Raw genomic sequence first — 23,962 nt, 5'->3', positions numbered from 1 at the left:
GACAGCCCCCAGCCCAAACCCTGACTGAATCAGAAATTAAATGTCTCCTCTTTGCCAGATGATTTAGTCATGGTTACAAACAAAAGAGGGACTACAACAGCTCGTCGACATGGGCTCTTGAAATTAACCCAGCAAAAACAAAATGATTTTTCAAAATAGATAGGGAAAATAAATGCATCTTCAGAGCAGGAAACCAAGTCCTCTAACACACTTACGGATACCTATCTGGGACTAAGACTAATTTTAACAGGAAACTTCAGTTATCTGTCTGTGAATGAACTGAAAGCAAAAGCAGCGAGGGTCTTTATCAGTTTCTGGGTCACGGATGATATATTGTCAGACAATATTCTGTGTCATGTTCTAATATAATATTCTAATCACGTTATTTATAGATTATTACGAAATAAAAAGTCTCTCACCTCAGAAAACCGAACTGTCCTGTCCTGTCAGACGTTACACTCAATTGCCCGCGCAAACAATCAATTCATATCTAAAGCTCATAGAAACTACAAGCATGCAACATCATAGTTACGTGGTCAATTAGTAAGTCATGAAATAAAGGTAAAGTACCAATAAATCACATTGTGTGTTAGCTGAAGGATTTGATATGGCAGGTATGATTCTATTCATCATATATCATCGTATTACAGAAAGATCTTAAAGGGATAGTTCACCCAAAAATGAAAATGTGATGTTTATCTGCTTACCCCCAGTGCATCCAAGATGTAGGTGACTTTGTTTCTTCAGTAGAACACGAATGATGATTTTTAACTCCAACCGTTGCCGTCTGTCAGTCAAATAATGCTAGTGGATGGGAACTTATACTATAAGAGTAAATAAAACATGCACAGACAAATCCAAATTAAACCCTGCGGCTCGTGACGACACATTGATGTCCTAAGACACGAAACGATCGGTTTGTGTGAGAAACCGAACAGTATTAATATCATTTTTTTTTTACCTCTAAAGCACCACTATGTCCAACTGCTAAAACTAAAGCCAAGTCATGCGAGTATGGACAAATATGTGACAGTCTAATAAAGGACAGAATTGTTGTAGGCATTCGTGACGACGCACTCAGGGCTAGGCTGATGAGAGAACCTGATTTAGACTTGTATAAATTCAATGTGCCGCGCTGCCGAGGCAAGCCACACACAGCTCTCTCAAATTCAAGTTACAGCAGATGCAGAAGTTCATGCAGTGAGACAAACGCGAACAAGACACGGAACACGATCCAGCGATCCAGGAACGTCACGTTACATTATAGAGAACTGAAAATACTGGGATCACAACAAAGATAAATGTCCAGCATATGGAGAAAACTGCAAAAGATGTGGGAAAAGGAATCATTTTGCTAGTAAATGCATGACAACCAGGCCTCAGAAAAATATAAATACTGCATCTGAAGAGACTGATTCAGAAATCTAATTATCCCAGATAGCAAAATACACTCTGCCCAGTTCCGGTTAGATTCTCGCTCGCTGGAGACTTGCCACTCGACCCGTTTCTGTCTACAGTAATTGAGTAACCACAAAACTTTCAGTGGTTATCTACTGTTTCCCTTAAGATAACAGGAGCTTTGAAGAATGTGATTTCAATAATTCTGAACCTTAAGCTTATGATTTAAGATGATAATCATGAAGAATCATTAACATATGAGCCTGTATTAATAAAGACTAATGTGTGTTTGGAATTTGCAATAGATTACTGTATAAAAGTCAGTATAATACACTATGGCCCAGTTTCACAGACAGGGCTTAGCCTAAGCCAGGATTAGGTCTTAGTTCAATTAGGGCATTTAAGTAGCATTACTGTTGTGCATCTTGAGACAAAACAATGACACTGACATACTTTGGCCCAATTCCAAGTCTCTCTTATACCCCTTTGTCCTTCCCCTTGCCGCTTAACGGAGTGGCCAGGTGTAAGGGTTAAAGGTGCCCTAGATTATGTTTTTAAAAGATGTAATATAAGTCTAAGGTGTCCCCTGAATGTGTCTGTGAAGTTTCAGCTCAAAATACCCCATAGATTTTTTTTAATTAATTTTTTTAACTGCCTATTTTGGGGCATCATTATAAACGCACCGATTTTATGCTGCGGCCCCTTTAAATCCTGTGCTCTCCGCCCACAGAGCTCGCGCTTGCCTTAAACAGTGCCTTAACAAAGTTTACACAGCTAATATAACCCTCAAAATGGATCCTTACAAAGTGTTCGTCATGCATGCGTTGGATTATGTGAGTATTGTATACTGTTATATTGTTTACTTCTGATTCTGAATGAGTTTGATAGTGCTCCGTGGCTAACGGCTAATGCTACACTGTTGGAGAGATTTATAAAGAATGAAGTTGTGTTTATGCATTATACAGACTGCAAGTGTTTAAAAATGAAAATAGCGACGGCTCTCTTGTCTCCGTGAGTACAGTAATAACCGATGGTAACTTTAACCATATTTAACAGTACATTAGCAACATGCTAATGAAACATTTAGAAAGACAATTTACAAATATCACTAAAAATATCATGATATCATGGATCATGTCAGTTATTATTGCTCCATCTGCCATTTTTCGCTATTGTCCTTGCTTGCTTACCTAGTCTGATGATTCAGCTGTGCAGATCCAGACGTTCTGCCCTTGTGTAATGCCTTGAACATGGGCTGGCATATGCAAATATTGGGGGCGTACATATTAATGATCCCGACTGTTACGTAACAGTCGGTGTTATGTTGAGATTCGCCTGTTCTTCGGAGGTCTTTTAAACAAATGAGATTTATATAAGAAGGAGGAAACAATGGAGTTTGAGACTCACTGTATGTCATTTCCATGTACTGAACTCTTGTTATTTAACTATGCCAAGATAAATTCAATTTTTCATTCGAGGGCACCTTTAAAAAAAACCCTATGAAATGGGACACCACTACTACACGTCATCATAGTTTCTTTTATTAGTGTCCTGTAACATTTAACCAGTATAAACAGCAATGAAGTGAGCACATTTAACAGATTACTTTTGCGCTGTATTTTGGACTTAAGAAAACGGCGCTCGGTTTCAGTTCGAAAACATGTGAGCCTTCAGTTTCTCAAGATGATACAGCATGATACAGAATGTACAAGACTGGTTGCAATGTAATACAAATGAGTCAGTTTTTGCCTTGGTAACGCAAGAGTTTACAGATGATACATTACGTAAATAGTGACTGTGCTACAAAGGATCACAGATATTTCTTTTAACTGTATTATTTAGTTGTGTTCACATCATTCAAGCTGTGGAGAAACTGGCAGCCAGGTAACACATAAGTGATCGATCCTGAGTGGAAATATCACTACCATGATCACTACATGCATTCTAGCAGCACGGTAGTCTGTGTATGCAGGGACATTTCTCATACCGTATTGTTCGAAGTGTGGTCCCGAAAAATCTTCTTTTGAAGGTCTAATCTGGCCCTTGACCCCTTACACCTACCACTCCAGCCAAAAGAGAATCGAGACACCCCTACCCCTTCAGGTGAATGCGCAAAATGAAGGGGTAGGGGAAAGGGAAGAATTGGGATTGGGCCTTAGGCATACTTCATGAATTCCTGTGAGGACCTTGCTTCTAATATGTATCGGCTTCCCTACGTAGCTTCTGTGGTGCGCAGTCACACGTCACATGGTGATGCGGCACCAATCAGAATTGGACTAGTTGCATACGTGCTTCAGATGCAGTCACGCAGAGGCATTCCCCATAGCGTCCTCATTCGACACATCTCATTCCCTCCTGAGGGAACAAAGGTTACAGTCGTAACCCAAAACATATTTGCAGTCTAAAGTCTAATGGACAGTTTAAACAATTACACAAGTTATCTTTAAAACTAAGAGAACGTTAATTCAGTTGATTCAGTACATCGCTAGAAACCGAGAGCACAACAATGTTGATTTTTATAACGGTTTTAATGCTCAATGTGTGGGCTATATCGGCAGATGATATACTTTCACCAAAAATAAACATCCTTGAAGAACTGAAGAAAATGAAGACCATGGAAACAATAGTGAAATCTCTGGAGACTGAAATGGAGCGACTAAGAACAGAAAACAAAGGTAACGTGACGGACACTACATACGTGACAGGCTGGTCCCAGAATAAAATGAAATGCAATAATTTACATATTTATAACACCATATTGCTCATACTGTGATGCCAGCTGTTTAATCTATATTTGTTCAGCTCTTTAAGAACGCTTTGAAATATAGACACAAGTTTGTTTTAAAAAAGATACTCAGCAGATTATTGCTCAAGTGAAAGGACTTCAAAAAACGAAAGTATGAAAAAGTTATGGAAGTTTAAATTTACAGTAAATCAAAAGTACTGTACTAAATATTTTATATAAAATACATATTTTGCAAAATTATTTTTACTCTAAAATTACTAACAAATCAAAGTCATATATCTAACCAATTTGTGTTTGAAATTGTAAGTTGATATCACAAAAATGTAAGTTCCCATGAGATTTTGTTTAGGCGCTGTAACAAAAAGAGCCACCGGGTGTCACCGACATTATATTGATTTTTTTTAATGCATTCTCTAATAAGTCTGGCCAATCACTACTAAGTTCAGCACTTACAGAACTGACCACCACCCTTACAGAGCAGGAAAAAAACATCAGAGAACTGAGGGAAGAGATGAACAAGAAAAATGAAGGTACTTCACCAAAACATTCACTCTTTTATCAATGATCCTCAAAGTAAAACACCTGCAATACATTGTATAGTGTAAACGTTAGTGTAAAGTTGAGTGTACACTGTGTAAATTGTGTTATCTATTACAATAATCCGTGTAAATATCATTTAACAGAATCTTTATTCCTTCACAGAAATTTCAAATCTTACTCTGAGTCAAGTGGAGTTGAGAAAGGAAAATAGAGGTGAAAGTGTGCTTGAATTATGTTCAATTCAGTGTATACGTGTAATACAGTAAAATATCACAATATTGCTTATGTTTTCAATAACAGACAGAGAAATAGCTTTTTCAGCTGCACTGAGGGAATCTGGCGATGGATATATTGGTCCTTTTACCACTGAAATCACACTAACCTACAAGAAAGTCATCACAAACATAGGGAACGCCTACAACCCAATTACAGGTAATTATCAATGAAATGGAGTCATAAAGCTCAGTTTATAGTAATGAAAACCCTTCTGCTCCATTCAGAGCCTCTCTGCAGTTGTGTAATGTGTATGAGAGTTAAATGATCTGCCGTCTTTCTAAACTATTACACAGTATGGTTGGTAAGTAAGCAATCAGGAAACAGCTGATTCTGTATCTCTTGTTATTTGATTTAGGTGTTTTCACAGCCCCATTGAAAGGAGCGTACATGTTCAGAATCTCTATATATGGTCATGCCCCAAATACAGCAGGTGCAGCCATTTATAAGAATGGAGAGCGTATGGTTATAGCATACGATATTCAAGCTCAGGATCGGGAAAACTCCTCGAATGGAGTTGTGTTGATCCTGGAGGTTGGAGATGTTGTCTATGTGAGACTTTGGGCTAACACGAGGTTATTTGATAACCAGAATAACCACAGCACTTTCAGTGGTTATCTACTGTTTCCCTTAAGACAACAGGAGATTTGCAGAATGTGATTCCAATAATTCTGAACCTTCAGGGTATGATTTAAGATGAAAATCATGAAGAAGCATTAACATATGAACCTGTATTAATGAGGACTTTGAAATTTGCAGTAGATTACTGTATAAAAGTCAGTATAATACACTATAGGGGAGAGTGGGGTGATTTGTGCCAGGGGGGAAGTTCCACCCATTGTTTCTGGAAAACCATAGAAGAAATTGGTCATGTGACCACATCATTTTGAAAAGCCATCCATTTTACTCATCCTTGAAAGAAGAGAGACACATGGCATGAGAGGAAAGCACATTTTAGCTAAAAAAACTGTTTTTTCCCTTTCAAAGTAAAATTTCTATGATCAAGGTTTTTTGATTGTAGTGTTTGAACAATTATAGACAAGTTTGAAAACATTTCACACGTTTTCGTGCTTTAGCAGGCTACACAATGAGTCTATACAGTTAGCATGATGTTAGCTCTTGACTGCTAGATCATGCTAGCTTTTCAAACTTGTGGGTCCGGGGTGATTTGTGCCAAAGGGCCTGGGTTGTGCCAGTGACCCCCACTTATGATTATTTTCAACATATTATTAATTTTAATTGTACATTGTACTCTTACATTTTAGCAGTTAAACTATGTGACATTCTTGATTTTAGACCAAAACCCATCATGCCACGCACTTATAAAACACACTTTCTGAAGATGAAAAGCATGAAATGGTGCAATGTTGTGCAAAAGGCATGAAAACAACTAATATTGTGTGAAAACTGAATGGAGATTATCAAATTATCATAAGATTTGTGAGTGATTTAGAGCACAGCAGTATAGTAATGAAAGTTCCTGTCAAAAAAATTAAGTGTATTAAAAGGGTGGCTATAAAAAAAGCCAGTGTTGAGCTGAAAACAGGTATTTTCATCTTCAGAAAGATCTTTCTTCCTCCCCATATTGCATGAGAACTGTGAATTGCTTAATAATGTGGAACAACCTCTAAGTAGGGTTTCCATAGACCTGGCAAATTATTTTGTCTGAGATTGAATCCAGTTATCTAAAAAGACATGGATAAACAAACAAACATTTTCTTAGAAAAACTAAAATCTGAATGTTTATTCTATTGAAATCTTACTGATATGTCAATTGCATAATAATTTGGAAGGCAGTGTATACTTATATCTATCTATTGCATCTATTGCCAAGGCCTTTTTGCCTGAAATGATTCACAGATATCATATATTGTGTATTTAAGTTTTTTGTGTTTTCCCAACAACTACAAAATATGACTTATTCCAACAGTTTAATAGGGTGACAATATCTAAAATAAACCTTAAATGAGTAATTTTGTATTGAATTTGTCTTGCTTTCATATAGCATTACAGTTCAAAACATTAAAATGTTCTGTTTTACTTCAGAAATGACTGGCACAATTTACCCCAACGTATTCTTCCCAAAGGCACAACTTACCCCGCACCAGGGGCAAGTTGTGCCACAAGACCACTTTTTTCCCAAAAGCTATATTTCTGAAACAATTTATTTCAGATCAAAAGTTATTGTTCTCAGGGATGCACCACATCCTGAAATATATGTACATTCTTAAGTTGAAGGCATTACTGCCATGGACTCACTTTAAAGTCACTTTGAGTAAAAACTGGCACAACTCACCCCACTTTCCCCTACTCTAAACTGTCTGTACATGTAAGTTTGTATAAAGAGTTTCAGCACTGAGACAGACAGGACCCATGAATATCACATGTGACTCAAAAGTGTTTTGTTGAAGTAGTAAACCTAATAATGTTAAATAATACCTTTTTAAGAGTATCTTGTTACTGATTCTTGATCTGTATCTCTTCATCCTACAGAAATAAATAAGAAAATATCGAGACACTGTGGCTTTTTTTCCCCAACCTCATATTTCCCCAACAATGCTTGATTTGAAGCACTCATGATATTATATTTCAGTCTCACCAAGATTTTTTATTTTGTTTTATTTTTTAATTTGTTTTTGGTGGCCAAAATGTAAAAAAATAAAAAAATTAAAATGTGCAATGTTTTATTTAAGACACCACATTTACCAGATTATATTATGTTAGATGCACAACAGTCATACATGACACAAAGGCTCTATCATTATTTTGATTTATGGCTTATCATTTTGATTTATGGCTATTCATAACAACAATATACAGTCCATAAAATTTGGTACACATACTCGTTTTCACACTATGTACAAATATGTAAATTTTCATAAAGATAGATCATTCAGATTTTATGTTATTAGTTGCTGAAATTTGATTGACTGTTTGAAGTTTTGTTATGACATCGACTAAAGAATACACTAAAGAATTCACTGATCCTTCAGTTACAGTGTTAAGGAATTTCAGGTGTAGCGCCTCCTATATGTCCAACTTTGTTGCGCCCAGAAGATAAATAACAATTTCTGAAAAATGAGCATTGCCAGTCTAACTTTTTGCCAGCAACATCTGTAACTGCAATGTGCAAAATTTCGTGAAGATTGGACCAACTAGGACAGTGATTACCAACCACGTTCCTGGAGGCCTGCATTGAAACATGGGCAATGTAGAAGCAGACGTCATAACAAAAAGCAAAACATTTACTTTTTACTGCCAAACTCTCCGAAGCACATCCTCTTTCATCCGGTAGCTCCCGAACTTGACTACTATAGACCGTGGCTTTGCTTGTAGATTGTCCTTAAATTGTCTCTGCGCACATATCCTTCCTGATCTATCAAACTGGCTTCCTGTTTGGCCTGGCGCTGTGTTAGCCACTTAATTAATGTTGATGTTGCTTGAAGTGCGATCTCTGTTTGCTCAATTCTCATCTCTGCCTCCTCCAGTCTGTCGTTTGTTCTTTTCAGTGTCTGTACCTTATTGTTTCTTCTGGGGCCGGATTCACGAAACATTCTTAAAAATAAAATTCTTCTTATTAACTGCCAATGTCTTCTTATTTTTTAACTTAAGAAAAAAGACAAGAATATTTTGTATTCCCAAAAAAATCTTCTTAAGAATCTTCTTATCTTTTTTTTTTTAAGATTGTTCTTAAGACAAAACTTAAAAAAACTTCAAACTCTTGAAAAGAATGTTCTTAAAATCATCTTAAAGTTAGGATAACTGAATACTATTTGTAAATCCCCAAAAGGTAAGATTTGTGATGGAATTTATGCTTTTTTCAAATATTAAACCTTACAAAATGATAAAACTTAAATATTTTTTATAAACTATATAAACTAGCATACTTGGCTAATTAGATGTCTGTGTTCCAGATGGAAGTGCTGTGGGTTGTCAATAGGGAGAGAGAGCCAGAAAGGCCTCGTAGAGATCGAGCAGATCCAAACAGACCTGACAGTTTCCATGTTTCATTAATGGTTCATTTCAGTATGCATCGACGTCACTTTCCCGCCGGAACGCGCTCCCTCAGCTGGACTGAGTGGCAAAAGAAGCTGCTGCATGACTGGATTTAATAGGGGAAACTGCGAAAACGCGAGTAGAACAAATGATTACACAAAATTTGGGCTCGAAACTGCCAATGTCCATGAAAACTAATCCATTGATATTGGCATGCAGCCAAGAATCGTGTTTCCTGACATTTATATGTGCCTGATTTCGACGCCGGGAAAATACATAAAGCAAATCTGCCTGTGATTATTTTAGGTGGGTCTAAATCCGAGTAATCACTTATATCAATGTTATATCGTCATATTGTCCAGCCCTAAAACTTGTATAGTTTTTGTCAGTGTTGATTTAAAAACACCCAATTATAAGATGGTAAATATTTAATTGATGAGTTGTCAACACAATTTATAACAATACAATATATAGGGTATGATTTTACCCCAAAATCCAACATTTTGACACAAAATGATAACTGCAAAACATGTTTCTCTGCTGGAGTCCAGCTGTTTCTGTGAATTGCAGTGATCCATTTGCTTTTTTTTCTGTAGCTTTCAGCAGTCTGTAATATATACCTCAGGTTTTGTGTCAAAGCTATTTGTACAGTCAATCATAAAGCTCTTTCCTGTTTTGGATGTGTTTTTCGTGGCATTCACGGCATGCTCTGAAAACCAAATGCTGCCACTCAGTGGGTGTGACCACAGTCATAACGATGGTGACGTCACGTTCATCTCTATTGTGGAATTTTTGTAAATAAGATTTTTCTAAATGGTAAAAAGGAGGAAATCGAAACTCTGCGTGCCCAAATTTGTAAAAGCGTCTTAAAAGTAAACAGAGCAACTCCAAACAACTCGTGCAGAGCTGAATTAGGACAATACCCCTTAGGTCTATTATTAGTGTCCAAGAAAGAGCTCTGAAATCAGCACCTGCCCTGCAGTGTCAGGAGCAGAACCTGCACAGAAATGATAAAATTACAAAAACAAAATTGCATTGCCTATTGGAAAGATGGAACTCTATTTATACCTATATATATATAAAGATTAAAAACCAGCAAAGTGTGTGTGTGTGTGTGTGTGTGTGTGTGTGGAGACTGGACACCAAATTAGATGATGTACTTCTGCAAAGGTGAACAAATTAACCCTGATTCACTATACAGATATGTCAAGTAAACAATTAAATTAAGATAATCAGAGTGATTTAAAGTGATGTCCACCAGCTGGCTTTAATGGCTTTTTTGTTGACTAAATTGGTGATGAAGAATTAGTTGTAGTGTTATACACAGAGAACAGGAGCGCTTGGGTGAAGAGTTCTTGGATTTTAAAATAATAGAAGACACTGACATCCCAGAAAGGGTCTTGAAAACTCCCTTGGTCAAGGTGGATGGTGAAATGAGAGAACCTTCTCTGTGAACGGCCTCAACTGAGACAAGAAATAAATGGTCACTAGAGGGCACATAAAGTGCATAAAGATGCTATGAGCCAGCAGTGCAGATGATTAAAAACTCAAAGTCTGCAGCCTCTGCATACAACAAAGAACTTTCAACAAAACAGACTTATGAAATGTCAGAAAAATGTCTATTTTACTTAAAAACCAAAGCATAGATTGCATATTTACATTGATATTGTTTTCCTAACTGTTTTAATTCTCTTTTTTTTTTTTTTTTTGCACCCCTAAAAAGGTAACTGATTCATAAATCTCACTCCAGTCATGAAGCCAAAGTCGGCAACCCTGCAAAAAAGTACAAGGAAAACCTCACGCAGGAGTTTTTCTGTGTGATTACAATGCCAATGTCATCAACGGAATTACAAAAAAAACATTTGTTAAAAACTACATTTAAAGTGGAAACAATTTTAAACTAGAAGAAACAAGGCTGGAAAATGTTATTACTGGTTCACTTCTTCCATAGTAATTTTAAGTGTAGACCCCTACATCTAGTTTAAATAAAGAAAAAGATGTGATTTCAATCTTCTGGTTGGTTTGGCCCATCAAGCATCTGCAGCATCGCCATCACTTGTTTAATCTCAATAAGTTGTTGTTTTGCAGCCAACACAGATAGATTATGATCCTCCTGCTTCTTCTCAATGGCATCAAAACGTTCAGCGATGGTCTTGAGAATGGTGTTCAAACCTCTCTCTCTCAGAGGAAGTGGGCGTCACATTCAGCACTTCATGTTGAACATGTAACCAGGAAAGAAACTCTCAAAACTCATCTGAACACACATCGAGAGCTTCAGAAGAACTGAGAAGATCATTTATTAAGAGAGAAGAATGAAGATCATCTTGACTTTCACTCTGCTGATGATTCCTGGTAAGAAACTGAACTCAAGTCCTGATCAACAATCACATCAGAAGAAGCAGAACAGAGATTAAATAATGAACAAAAGTCTTTATCTAGAACTAACATGGTGAAATTACCTTTAAAGACACTTTAAAATGCTTTGTTTTTGGCGGCCTGTTTTAATTTTAGTTTTAGTCTAGTCTTTGTGTCAAGCGGTCATTTTAGTTTTTATTAGTTTTAGTCACGTTCATACTCTTTTTAGTCTAGTCAAGTTTCAGTCGACTAAAAGTCTGAGCATTTTAGTCAGAATTATCCATGACTATTTTCATCTAGTTTTAGTCGACGAAAACTGATGACATTTTAGTCAATGAAAATTTTATTTTAGTCTCTTTTTAGTAATGCAATTCTATTTAACCCAATCAATATAGTACAAGTACCTAGTAGTATAGACAAAACTAAAATTTTCTTTTAGCCAAACCCATTTCAAACAAGGTTATCTTATTATATTGTTACCTTATAGATAATACCTTATAATGCCTTGAGATGTCTCTTAAAGTACAGACTCATAACTCCAAAACTGTCAAAGGTAGGTATCATTTGATAGAACACTTTTTTATTTTTTTTTTAGAAAAAATGTAATTACATTACATTACATTTGGACATTTTCATGCTGAAAAACTGCTGATAAAAGACAAAAAAATACATATTTTCTTTTTATAATTTTTACTTTTTTTTTTATTTGACATGGAATAACTCAGGAAGGAAATAAGATCAGAGAAAAAAAATTTTTTTGGAGATGCTCTCCTGCATGTGAGGTGCATCTGGTTCAAATTTTGTGGTGATAAAGTGTTATTCATTTTTTCACAGCTAGATGACGCCCATGGGCGGTAAACTCTGGTTTAGAGGCACTTGTCAGCACTCGTTGGGAGTTTTTCTAAATGGTTAGATGCATTAAAAAGATGAGTTTCCAAGCTTTAAGATGATACCTATTTTGTGTTATTCCACGTTGGAAAACGACTGCATCCCGGAAAGATGAGAGACACGTTTTTAGCTAAGTATGTTAAATCATTTCCTGTGTAATATCTTGTGAACAACGCAATATATTGTGTTGCTTTTGGATTCATTTTAATCGTGAGAATCTGCTTTAAATAATGATGTGCATTTTCTATGACCTGTGCATTTTTCATTAAAGGTGCCCTAGAATTAAAAATTGAATTTATCTTGGCATAGTTGAATAACAAGAGTTCAGTACATGGAAATTACATACAGTGAGTCTCAAACTCCATTGTTTCCTCCTTCTTATATAAATCTCATTTGTTTAAAAGACCTCGAAGAACAGGCGAATCTCAACATAACACCGACTGTTACGTAACAGTAGGGATCATTAATATGTACGCCCCCAATATTTGCATATGCCAGCTCATGTTCAAGGCATTAGACAAGGGCAGCCAGTATTAACGTCTGGATCTGTGCACAGCTGAATCATCAGACTAGGTAAGCAAGCAAGGACAATAGTGAAAAATGGCAGATGGAGCAATAATAACTGACATGATCCATGATTACATGATATTTTTAGTGATATTTGTGAATTGTCTTTCTAAATGTTTCATTAGCATGTTGCTAATGTACTGTTAAATGTGGTTAAAGTTACCATCGTTTCTTACTGTATTCACGGAGACAAGAGCCGTCGCTATTTTCATTATTAAACACTTGCAGTCTGTATAATTCATAAACACAACTTCATTCTTTATAAATCTCTCCAACAGTGTGTAATGTTAGCTTTAGTCACGGAGCACTATCAAACTCATTCAGAATCAAATGTAAACATCCAAATAAATACTATACTTACACGATTAGACATGTTGCATGACGAACACTTTGTAAAGATCCATTTTGAGGGTTATATTAGCTGTGTGAACTTTGTTTATGCTGTTTAAAGCAAGCGCGAGCTCCGGGGGCGGGAGTGTAAGCGTGAGCATTTAAAGGGACCGCAGCCTAAATCGGCTCATATTTAATGATGCCCCAAAATAGGCAGTTAAAAAAATTAATTTAAAAAAATCTATGGGGTATTTTGAGTTGAAACTTCACAGACACATTCAGGGGACACCTTAGACTTATATTACATCTTTTAAAAACACGTTCTACGGTACCTTTAAGTTATGACCACGTGAAATCTACATATTTACCTACGTATCGGTCCCTTTCTCTATGTCAGAGGAAGTGACGTCGTCTGCGTCTGCTCAGTGCGACCTGATGCAGCCCCTGAAGTGAGCCACAGGAAACAGAAATACTGCAAAGTAATAGTAATAACGCGACTAAACGAGACTAAATAACGTTATAACATTTCGTCTCGTCTCGTTTTGGTTAATGAAAATGAAGAGACATTTTAGCATAGTTTTTATTTTGTAATCCACATTTAGTCTCGTTTTTATTCGTCAACAATATTACATTATACATTTAATTATCGTCATCATCACATGACCTGCATTTACGTTGCGTCTCGTCTTGTTTTCGTCACGTGATAAAGGTTCGTTGACAACGATATTTAGTCATAATTTTCGTTGACGAAAGCAACACTACTTTAGTATATATTAGTCTTGTATTAAATGCTGGTTTGTTGTAGGTGTCGTGATCTCCATGAGTGTGAAAGGATATTCAGGAGGTGGAGTCACGATCACATGTGGATATGATGAAAGATTTAAAGCAAATGAAAAGTATTTTTGTAAAGGACAGTGGTCAACATGCACAGATCAAATCAGGACTAAAGAGAAAAATAAATGGGTTCAGAAGGATAGATTTTCTCTGTATGACGACACAACATCAAGAGTCTTCAAAGTAACCATCAGAGATCTGAGTGAACGGGATTCTGGGATCTACTATTGTGGAACTGGGAACTTTGGTCTAGATCCCTACACTGAAGTGAATCTGAAGGTTATAACAGGTGAGTAACTGAGACCCTCAAACCCGTGACGATCTCCAGAACATCACGATACTCAACACTGACTGTAATTACTGCCGTTCACACGTCTAACTCATATCAGACACCATCAATAACCTTTTGATCTCCTGATGAAGATTTACACTCATATCAAATGTTGCAGCAAAGTGACAGATAAATGTGTTTATATTGAGAAAAAATGACAAATTATCTGGGTTTGTGTTTAACAGCTCAACAAATCAGGAGCTTGAGAAGATATTCAGGAGGAAACATCATTATAAACTTCAAATATGAGAAGAAACACAAGAACCATGAGAAATATGTCTGTAAATCTGCAGCAGATCAATGTTTGACTGTAATAAACACTAACAGAGCAGCAGAATGGAAACATGACAGACGATTCTCCGTTCATGATGACGGATCTGCAGGTCTCTTACGTCTGTTTATCAGAGAGCTGAATGAGAACGACTCTGGAGAATATATGATTACAGTCAAAGTTTCTGAAGAATACAGTTTCTTCTCTGAGTTTAATCTGGACATCAGAGACGGTGAGACGCTTTCATTCATTTCTGCATTATTTGACAGAATTCATGAATTTATCTGGTAATTCTAACATTGCTGCTCTTTATTTGGATCTGAAACAGATGATTGTTGTGTGAAGAGCATCAGTCTATCAGCTGCTGCAGGAGGATCTGTGAACATCAGCTGCAAATACCCACAATCCCACAGTAGAGATGTGAAGTTTCTCTGCTGGAGATCTGGAGATGATCTCTGTGCTGAAGAGACGTCTGTGAATCAGAGCAGAAGATGGAGTCCTGAGGGAAAGATCCAGCTGTATGATGACAGAGAAGAGCAGCTCCTGACAGGAAGCATCAGTCATGTGACTGAACAACATTCAGAATACTGGTGTGGAGTTCAGTCTGATCAAGGACACAAGAGCTTCATCACACGAGTCCTGATCAGAGTTACAGGTACGGATGATTTTCTCAAGCTCATTGAAAACCACGACTAACATCTATTCAGCAGATCACTGGATCTTATTCATCATGTTGCTTAAAATCACTGAGGTTTGAAGCTGATTCTATTCAACATGCTTGCAATATAAATATAAAGTGACTTGAGAAGAAAAACAAATGGAGGACAATCGATGTTCGATGTCAGCTGGCTGTCCTGGAGCGCGTTCTGCTTTACAGTGAAAAACTAAGTAGAAAAAAAAGATTATAGGTGATCTTCTTTCTCAATATTCCACTTTCGTGGCATGTTTGTGGCTGCCATGTTTAATCTAAAGAAGCACGCAACATTCGGTGTAGTTGCTCGATCTTATTGGCAGCCGATCGTAAATATCAAACACGCTTGGAATCATGGAGGGTCTGATGTGATCAAGAGCAGTAAAATAATCATAATGACACCACACAACTGAGGATTTTCAAATTGGGCCATACTCCCCAGATCGTTGGGGGGGTGCAAATCAGGCTTAAAATCTTCAAGTGTGTGTCCAGCCTTAGTCAGCCAATGATGAAAAATGGCCCATTGTTGCCCTAAGGCCAATTGTCAGCTTGGTGTGTCCCAGACTTAAAATGAGTGAGATTTTTAGTGATTAAAAAGGGAGCACCCTTTGCGCGCTTTCTACCAAATCCTGCGTACGTAAGATACAGTACAACTTACTGAAATCCATATCATGTCACATAATCGCTCAATCAGTGTTTCATCCGAAGAAAAAACTTCAATAAAACCATGTTTAAACAATGTCATATAATATCAAATTTAACTCAGAAATGTCATTCTATGTTTTAAAACTCATTAGTCAGCTAGAAAAATTAACTTAGAGAGAAGCATTTTCTTAATTATATGCACTATATTGCATATTCATTGTATTTTTACTTAACCTGTTCTTCAATATTTTAATATTTTAATAAATCCATTTTATGACAACTAATACCATTTAATTAAAAAAGAGTAGAAACATTATTATGCCATTAAAAATGTATTATAATGTTATAAAAACTTCCTTGTGTGTAATTTAATGGTGCAGTATGTAAGAATTCTGTCCACTAGAGGTCGCTAGAGGCCTATTCAAAACAAAGGCGTATCTTGATGACGCCAAGTTTGAGAGCGGAATCTTGGGACATGTGGTCTCCACCTCAACGGGCGGTGCAAAAGAATAGGGATAGGACTTGGGAAGAAATCATGTTCATGGATGTGATTATTAATGTTACTGTAGTATGAAGCAGAGCAGGAGCGAGTGTTGTGGAGCTGAACGAGGAGCTGGAGCGATTGATCAACACACGCCTCGAGCAGCGGGACTTTTATTATGACACAGTCACCGGCGCTGCTTTCACTTTTCTGGTCATGAGTATGAGGTAACAGCTCTGTTTATCATATTAGATACATTTGAGAGTGTTTAAAATGATGTTATAACGTCACTCTGTGCGTTCGCTCGGCGGCTGCTGTGAGACACTGTTACACACTGCAGTAAGATAGATCGATTTTACAATATCATATTAAATGCTGGATGATTGTGTTGATAAATGGCATGCAATTCATTTTAAAACATATTGTATGATGGAGAAAATGCTGTATTACTGTTACTAAAAATAAAGCTGCATCTGATTATGCTATGTTAGCTACTTCACAAAATAGTGTTTTTCTCTGAGGCATGGTAAAGCATGGTCGCTGTGTACGACGAAGGCGAAGAGCCGAAACGTTTGTCATCTTATCTCCTGTGCATCTCAATTAAAGTTTTTTTAGAGTGCAGACCTCTTTGGTATTCTTAATACAAAATAAAACCGGAAACCGAGGGTAACGCGGGTATGACGCGATTGATAGGCGACTCCTCACACGTCCCGGACCCTTGGTTAAAATTGCAATTTTCTCACAATTTACAAATAGTTGGAAACATTTGAGATATTGTAAGTACACAACTGAAGAAAATATACAACACTGGCCTAGTGGTTTTTGGATATTTTACTGCAAAAATATTACATATTGCACCTTTAAATGTAAGTAGCCTACAAACCAATTATTTTTAACCTTTAATATTATAAGGATTAACTATATTATAACTGGGGTTCCTTATAGTTTACAGCGTTAGTTGAGAGATGTTTTTTCTTTGAGGAAATTTGCTATGTACTGTACCTGATAGGCCCCAGATTAATCAATATTGATCAAATTGTGACATTGAAGTCAATGGCCAGCCCCAGCGTCAATTATTTTTTTATTTTTTTTTAACTCGAAGTAAATGTCTTTTCACAAAAACTTTCTAGAGGGGGATGATGCCCCCAGACCCCCCTACAAGGATTTAATTCAGAAACATGTCTGTCACCTTTTTGCATGTCTGATTCAAGTATAACCACAGGACTACTTTTAATTTAGATGTTCTTTCTGTTTAACAAAGCAAAACCACAAACTGCAGTTCAAAAGAGGAAGAATAAAACAAACTGCAGTTCGTATGATTCAGTCTATGCAGGTAAAAGTTCATCTTTGTGTAGAAAAATGCTGCTGTTCTGCACAATGAGAAACTGCACACATAGTAAAGCAATGGACAGTGTTTGTGTGTTTGACTGATTTATTCTTCAGTTCACTCTATAAATGTGACTCTAATATTGTTATACAGTTATAGATATTTGTTCGTTTCACATTCTTATTACTTAATGTTCCTGAAACTCACAGAGTCTCTGTCAGCGTCTGATGTTTCTTCATCAGTGTGAATGCAGGACCTGGAGATCTGATGCAGTTTGAAGCAGTTTTTAGTTCTCTGTGTGTGTTGTATCACTGCAGTGTTTGGTGTTGCAGCATTAGTGCTCATTTGGACACAGTATTACAGTTTTTAATGTTAGTACAGGTGTGGTCATCTGGATGCAGTAGAACTGCAGGTTTTAGTTCTGCTGCCAGTTCTTTTACCACACTTGTACTATAGTTCACTGCAGTTTAAGGGAGCTCATCAGTAACACTCATCTGTACTGTATTATTCAGTGTGAAACCACAGGCTTTATTTCCAGAAACTCAAACAAGCAAAGTTTTTGTCCATCAGGAAATAGAATTATGGGTAGTAAATGTGTGAATGACATCAGTAACATGTATCTTCAACAAAATGATGTCAAGTTCTGGGTGTGAAAAGGCATCATTTAGAAATGGTTTATTTATTTATTTATTTATTTTTTCATTTTTATAAAAAAAAATAATTCAGAGATGACATCACCACCACCACCACCATCATCTTCATCATCACCATCACCACCATCATCATCATCATCATCACCATCTTCATCATCTGCTGCTTCTTTCTCATCAGTCCAATCTTCAGCGTTCACAGGCGTTTCCAGAACTTCTACATCACTGGCGTCTCTGAACACATCATCAGGTGATCTTGTGCTGAAATACAAACATGTGATCAATGGGTTTAACGCCTCCTAGCAGCTGAAATACATTACTAAACATAAAAATAAATTATATTTTCAACTCTAAAATAAACAATAATATTACATTTAACACATTTTAAATAGAATAATATATAAAAATAAATAGCAATAATAACCCAATCATTCTCATTTGATTATTGAGTTCAATCTGCATTTTGGTGGTTTATTATGGAATGCCAAAGCTGCCAAAATAAGAAATAAATAAATATGCAAGTAAATGTAAAATACATAAATACACAATGAAATGTAAAAAAAATAATGTTTTTTACTTTTATTTTCTATTTATGCATAATTGCATTTTTCCTTCATTTTATTTTTTTTCATTTATAATTTTTGTGTCCACTTTTATTTATATATGTATTCATTTCTACATTTCTTTGTCCATATGGTAATATATATAAATAATATGTAAAATAAATAAATAAATGTAGACATAAATAAATAAACATATAAATAAGGTATATATATATACACAGCTTTTTATTTTATTTTTTACATTTCTTTGTATATTTATTAATCTATTATTTTGGCAGCTTTGGCATTCCATAGTGGAAAACGTTTTGATTTAAGTCAAGAATATGCTGTTTTTACATACTTGCTGCCATATACGGTTCAAACAGTATATTTAGGACAAACTATCTGGTACATTCAGTTATATACAAACACAACTGATAAGATGGAGACAAGATCATTATTTAAACTATTAGCATGAATGTACAATGTGAAACCTAGTAACTGGTTTAAATTTTTCCTCCACGGGTTAAACATATTGCATAATTTGTTTGACTGAAAAGCTTGTATCTAAATATTTTACATTCTACCAATGATAAATCTGTGCTAGATATGAAGTTTTATATAGGGACACTGAGAGCCTTTGAGCTGTTTATAATCACTACGATATAGTGGTTTGCATAAACTGACTGTAAAATATGTATTTTATGTATGGGAATAGCATATTTTTGATATATGGGGTATGATCATTAGGCTTCTTTTTGGGATATTTTGATTGGTCATTGGGCAGGTTTTGTTACTCAGACCTGACAACCCTGAAAATCCAACATCATGGTCTGGTCAATCCAACTCCAAACGTCAAGCTACACTCATGATCTGATCTGATATTCAGCTCAAAGTAATCAGTTTCTCTGATTATTTCTCCTGTGTTTTCAGGCTCTTCTCTGATCATCCCTCTGGTTCTGGTTCTTCTGGTTCTGATCATCGCTGGACTCTCATTCCAGTTTCTCTGTAGGAAGCATCAGTCTCGAGGTAAAACTCTTTCTGAACTACTTTATCAGCAGAAACTCTCAATTTATACCCAGTTTAATATTATATTTTAAAGGCATTTTAACATTCAATATGCCATAATTGCAACTTATTAGTGTATCGCTGAGTGGAAGGTCCAAGGAAGAAAAGATGAAGGTAATATAATACAAGGTTTATTAGATAAATACAAAGATAATAGCCAACATGCAAGACAGCATCTAAACGTGACACGAACAATACTGGACAAACACTGAGTGAACAGGAAGAACTTAAAAACAATGGTGATGAACTAAAAGACATACAGCTGTGATGATTAGTGTTAGTGTCCATGGTAACGGATAAGTGTCGGGAACTTCAAACAAAGGAACAAGTGATGATGACAACAAACTAAAAGTCCATGAATACTAAGAGAAACTGAATGTGACTGTGACAGTACACCCCCCTCCGTCAAGGCACAACCTCGTTCCATAATGGAACAACAAAGGGGGGTATGGACTGGGTTTTGGAGGTGTTTGAGGAGATGATGAAGTGATGATGAGAGGCTGAAGTGACGGGATGGTGATGGGAGGACGACCAAATCCCAAATCCCGTGCCCACAGCGGAGTCGAGGAGGGGAGGAGCCAAGAAGGTGTAGAGGCTGACAACAACTGGGGGACAACCGACGGAGACTCGGGAGATGGATCCACGGGCACAGACGGAGAGCAACATCACTGGTTCTGGAGATCTCAGGATCTCAGTGATGCCATGCTGGCGAGCATCAGAGATGGAGCCAGAGTACCTGAGTGCTGAGACGGAGGTGGAGCTGAAGGTGGGAGGAGCCAGGGTGGAGCCAACAGGAAGAGGGAACCCAGTGAAACCACAAGTCTGAGGGTCTTCGGTGGAGCTGAAGGTGTGAGGAGCCAGGCCGAAGTCGACAGGAAGAGGGAACCAGTTGGAGCTGCAAGTCTGAGGGTCTTTAGTGGAGCTGAAGGTGGGAGGAGCCAGGGCAAAGCCGACAGGATGAGGGAACCCGGTGGAGCCGCAAGTCTGAGGGTCTTTGGTGGATCTGAAAGTGGGAGGAGCCAGGGTTGAGCCGACAGGTCGACAGGCTGAGATGGAGCAAAGAGGTAGAAGGCAGGAGGCTGAGCCACAGGATCCTCTTGCACGACCTGCGGCTCAATGTCACAGGTACTCCCCGGAGACAGCGCAGGGCTGTAGACATTTGGCAGCTGCAGGGCTGGAGGACTGGCTGAGCTTCATGGTGCTACCAAAGTTGACAGAGCAATGGTAAGAATAACACAGTTTATGCAGGTTAATGAAAAGAGGAGGTCATGGTCCATATAGTCATTAGCGCCGACTAATAAAAGTGGTGATACAGGTAGCGGGTGGGATAGGGTAGGAATTTATTGTCACTCTTCCTTCTTCTATTGATGTCGCGGACTCACACCCCTGGTCAGGCTCATGATGGAGCTCCACTTCCGGGGCGAGGGTCGGTTCTGTCCTTTTTTCTCTCTGGCTCTGGCTGATGTGTCGCGGCAGGTGGTAGCTCTCCGTCTGTGGAGTGCACACATGACTACTCCTTGGTTGATGGAGGTGATTTGGGTCTGGCTGTGTTCTGGACCGGGTGCAATGCTCTCCAGGTTCACGGGGTGATGGTAATTAGCCCCGATCCAGAACAGTGTCTTCAAGGGTTAGTTTTCTCATTTCTTTCATTTATTACTCACCCTCATGTTGTTCCACACCCGTAAGACCTTTGTTCATCTTTGGTACACAAATTTCTGAACCACACATAGGTAGCAACGTCATTGTACCTTTCAAGACCCAGAAAGGTACTAAAGACATCATTAAAATAGTCCATGTGACTGCAGTGGTTTAACCTTAATGTTATGAAACGAAGAGAATACTTTTTGTGTGCAAAAACAGAACAAAAATAATGACTGTATTCAACAATTTCTTCTCTCCCATCATTCTCCTACACTGTTGATGTAGTGAACACAGTGTACCACTTCTGGGTTCTATGCTCTACAGAATGTCGACTCATTATTGGTCGGGTCCTGCGTCAGCATCACATGCGTGCTTCATGGTGCTCACATGTACAGTGTCGGCCAATACTGAGCCGGCATTTGGACGTAAACACAGTAGTGCTGCACTCCGTTCACTGCATCAGCAGCGTTGAAGACTGCACAATTATTCGCTAACATGGGTTATTTGTCCAATTCAGTGCATGTTGTACGTATCAAATTTTAAATAAACAAAATCACTGAAAAAAAAAACACTTTAGTACCTTAGCACCTTAGTGTTTTATTAAGATGTATGCTTCATATGTCAGTATCAATATGCCCATCTCTACTGTTTTCCCACTTTCTGTCGCCACCTATAGGCTGCAATGAGACATGAGCAAAATACAGACACTTGATGATGTGTGAAAACATTTACACAAAACATCAGTTTTGAATTGTGATATACAGTAATGTCATTAATTTAGGATGCTTGTTTTTGGCAGGTGGTGATTCATCATCTCAGACTGGACCTGGAGAACATGAAGTGGTGAGTCCAGTTACTGTATAAAATGTGGATTTATATTCAAAATGATATTAATCTCTAATGCCTTCCATCCTGATGATCTTCAGAGCTGTAAATAATTTCTCTGTCTCTCCTCAGGTTTCTCAAACTGGTTGCGATTACGATGAGATTAAAGAAACTCACAAACAATTACCCACAAATTCTTCTGATTCTTCTAACTGCGTTTACGCTACAGTTCAGAAAGACACTGGTGACTCTCAGTGCTGCATCACATCTGCAGAGGATCTGAATTATGCAGTGGTGGATTTCCACAATGAATCGGACTGTCCTGACAGTTTCAGTATCAGGAATAATCAGGATTACAGTAAATATGCTGCTGTCAATCATCTCACTGCTTGATGAGCCACAGCAGAGAATATAAATTTATTGAACAAAAATTATTTTACTTATCAAAACAGGAAATAGTGCAAGCTTTGCAAAAGTGATTGTTTTGAAGTGTGAACAAGTATTAACTTAGACATTATTAAAAACACATTATTTTATTTGCTCCATCAATCTTCAATACAAACATATGTATTATTTCTGCAATAATACACTCTGGGAGTAGTGAAAAGCACATCATTCTTAAGGTGTGCTTTTGTACCCAAAATATTTTTTATTATCAACCTTTTTACCTGCGTAATGCCCATCCAAATGGTCCAGTGATGGTTTCCAGTAAAGCAGATGAAGGTTTCCTGCACATTCTGTCTTTTCAGTGTGGCAATGTAGTTTAATTCCAATTTACTTTTATCTGACTCCATTTTATCAAGACCTCAAGTTTAGTTTAGAATGCCAATTGATTGTTGGTCACTTGTATAATACAAACCCGATTCCATAAAAGTTGGGACACTGTACAAATTGTGAATAAAAAAGGAATGCAATAATTTACAAATCTCATAAACGTATATTTTATTGACAATAGAATATAGATAACATATCAAATGTTGAAAGTGAGTCATTTTGAAATGTCATGCCAAATATTGGCTCATTTTGGATTTCATGAGAACTACACATTCCAAAAAAGTTGGGACAGGTAGCAATAAGAGGCCAGAAAAGTTAAATGTACATATAAGGAACAGCTGGAGGACCAATTTGCAACTTATTAGGTCAATTGGCAACATGATTGGGTATAAAAAGAGCCTCTCAGAGTGGCAGTGTCTCTCAGAAGTCAAGATGGGCAGAGGATCACCAATTCCCCCAATGCTGCGGCGAAAAATAGCGGAGCAATATCAGAAAGGAGTTTCTCAGAGAAAAATTGCAAAGAGTTTGAAGTTATCATCATCTACAGTACATAATATCATCCAAAGATTCAGAGAATCTGGAACAATCTCTGTGCGTAAGGGTCAAAGCCGGAAAGCCATACTGGATGCCCGTGACCTTCGGGCCCTTAGACGGCACTGCATCACATACAGGAATGCTACTGTAATGGAAATCACAACATAGGCTCAGGAATACTTCCAGAAAACATTGTCGTGTACACAATCCACCGTGCCATTTGCCGTTGCTGGCTAAAACTCTATAGGTCAAAAA

At 37.3% G+C, this 23,962-nt stretch overlaps 1 protein-coding gene across 3 annotated transcripts; it reads left to right on the top strand.

Annotated features, from left to right (window-relative positions):
* The first annotated feature begins 4,982 nt into the window (after positions 1 to 4,982).
* LOC125278858 (polymeric immunoglobulin receptor-like) lies at positions 4,983 to 22,935 on the top strand. Of its 3 annotated transcripts, XM_048208234.1 has the most exons (11): positions 4,983 to 5,116; positions 11,042 to 11,305; positions 11,796 to 11,861; positions 12,143 to 12,330; positions 13,899 to 14,216; positions 14,444 to 14,761; positions 14,858 to 15,184; positions 18,400 to 18,573; positions 19,799 to 19,894; positions 22,374 to 22,417; positions 22,532 to 22,935. In XM_048208234.1, the coding sequence occupies exons 5-11, from the start codon at positions 13,913 to 13,915 to the stop codon at positions 22,790 to 22,792; spliced, it is 1,524 nt and encodes a 507-aa protein (XP_048064191.1). In that variant the 5' UTR covers positions 4,983 to 5,116; positions 11,042 to 11,305; positions 11,796 to 11,861; positions 12,143 to 12,330; positions 13,899 to 13,912; the 3' UTR covers positions 22,793 to 22,935. The 3 variants fall into 3 exon arrangements, with proteins under 3 accessions (XP_048064191.1, XP_048064192.1, XP_048064189.1); XM_048208235.1 differs by lacking the exon at positions 11,796 to 11,861; XM_048208232.1 differs by lacking the exons at positions 11,796 to 11,861; positions 12,143 to 12,330.
* The last annotated feature ends 1,027 nt before the right edge of the window (positions 22,936 to 23,962 follow it).

Source organism: Megalobrama amblycephala, linkage group LG11, assembly GCF_018812025.1.
Source record: "Megalobrama amblycephala isolate DHTTF-2021 linkage group LG11, ASM1881202v1, whole genome shotgun sequence".
Lineage (NCBI taxonomy): Eukaryota > Metazoa > Chordata > Actinopteri > Cypriniformes > Xenocyprididae > Megalobrama > Megalobrama amblycephala.
Note: the sequence above shows the minus strand (reverse complement) of the source record. Positions and strands in the feature narration are given on the sequence as shown.

Bases quoted from the DNA above. Each gene is read 5' to 3' on its own strand.
- LOC125278858 (XM_048208232.1), top strand. From the start codon at position 11,266: ATGAAGATCATCTTGACTTTCACTCTGCTGATGATTCCTG. The intron at 15,185-18,399 runs GTACGGATGATT...AAAATAATTCAG, and splicing joins AGTCCTGATCAGAGTTACAG to AGATGACATCACCACCACCA. The intron at 22,418-22,531 runs GTGAGTCCAGTT...GTCTCTCCTCAG, and splicing joins GACCTGGAGAACATGAAGTG to GTTTCTCAAACTGGTTGCGA.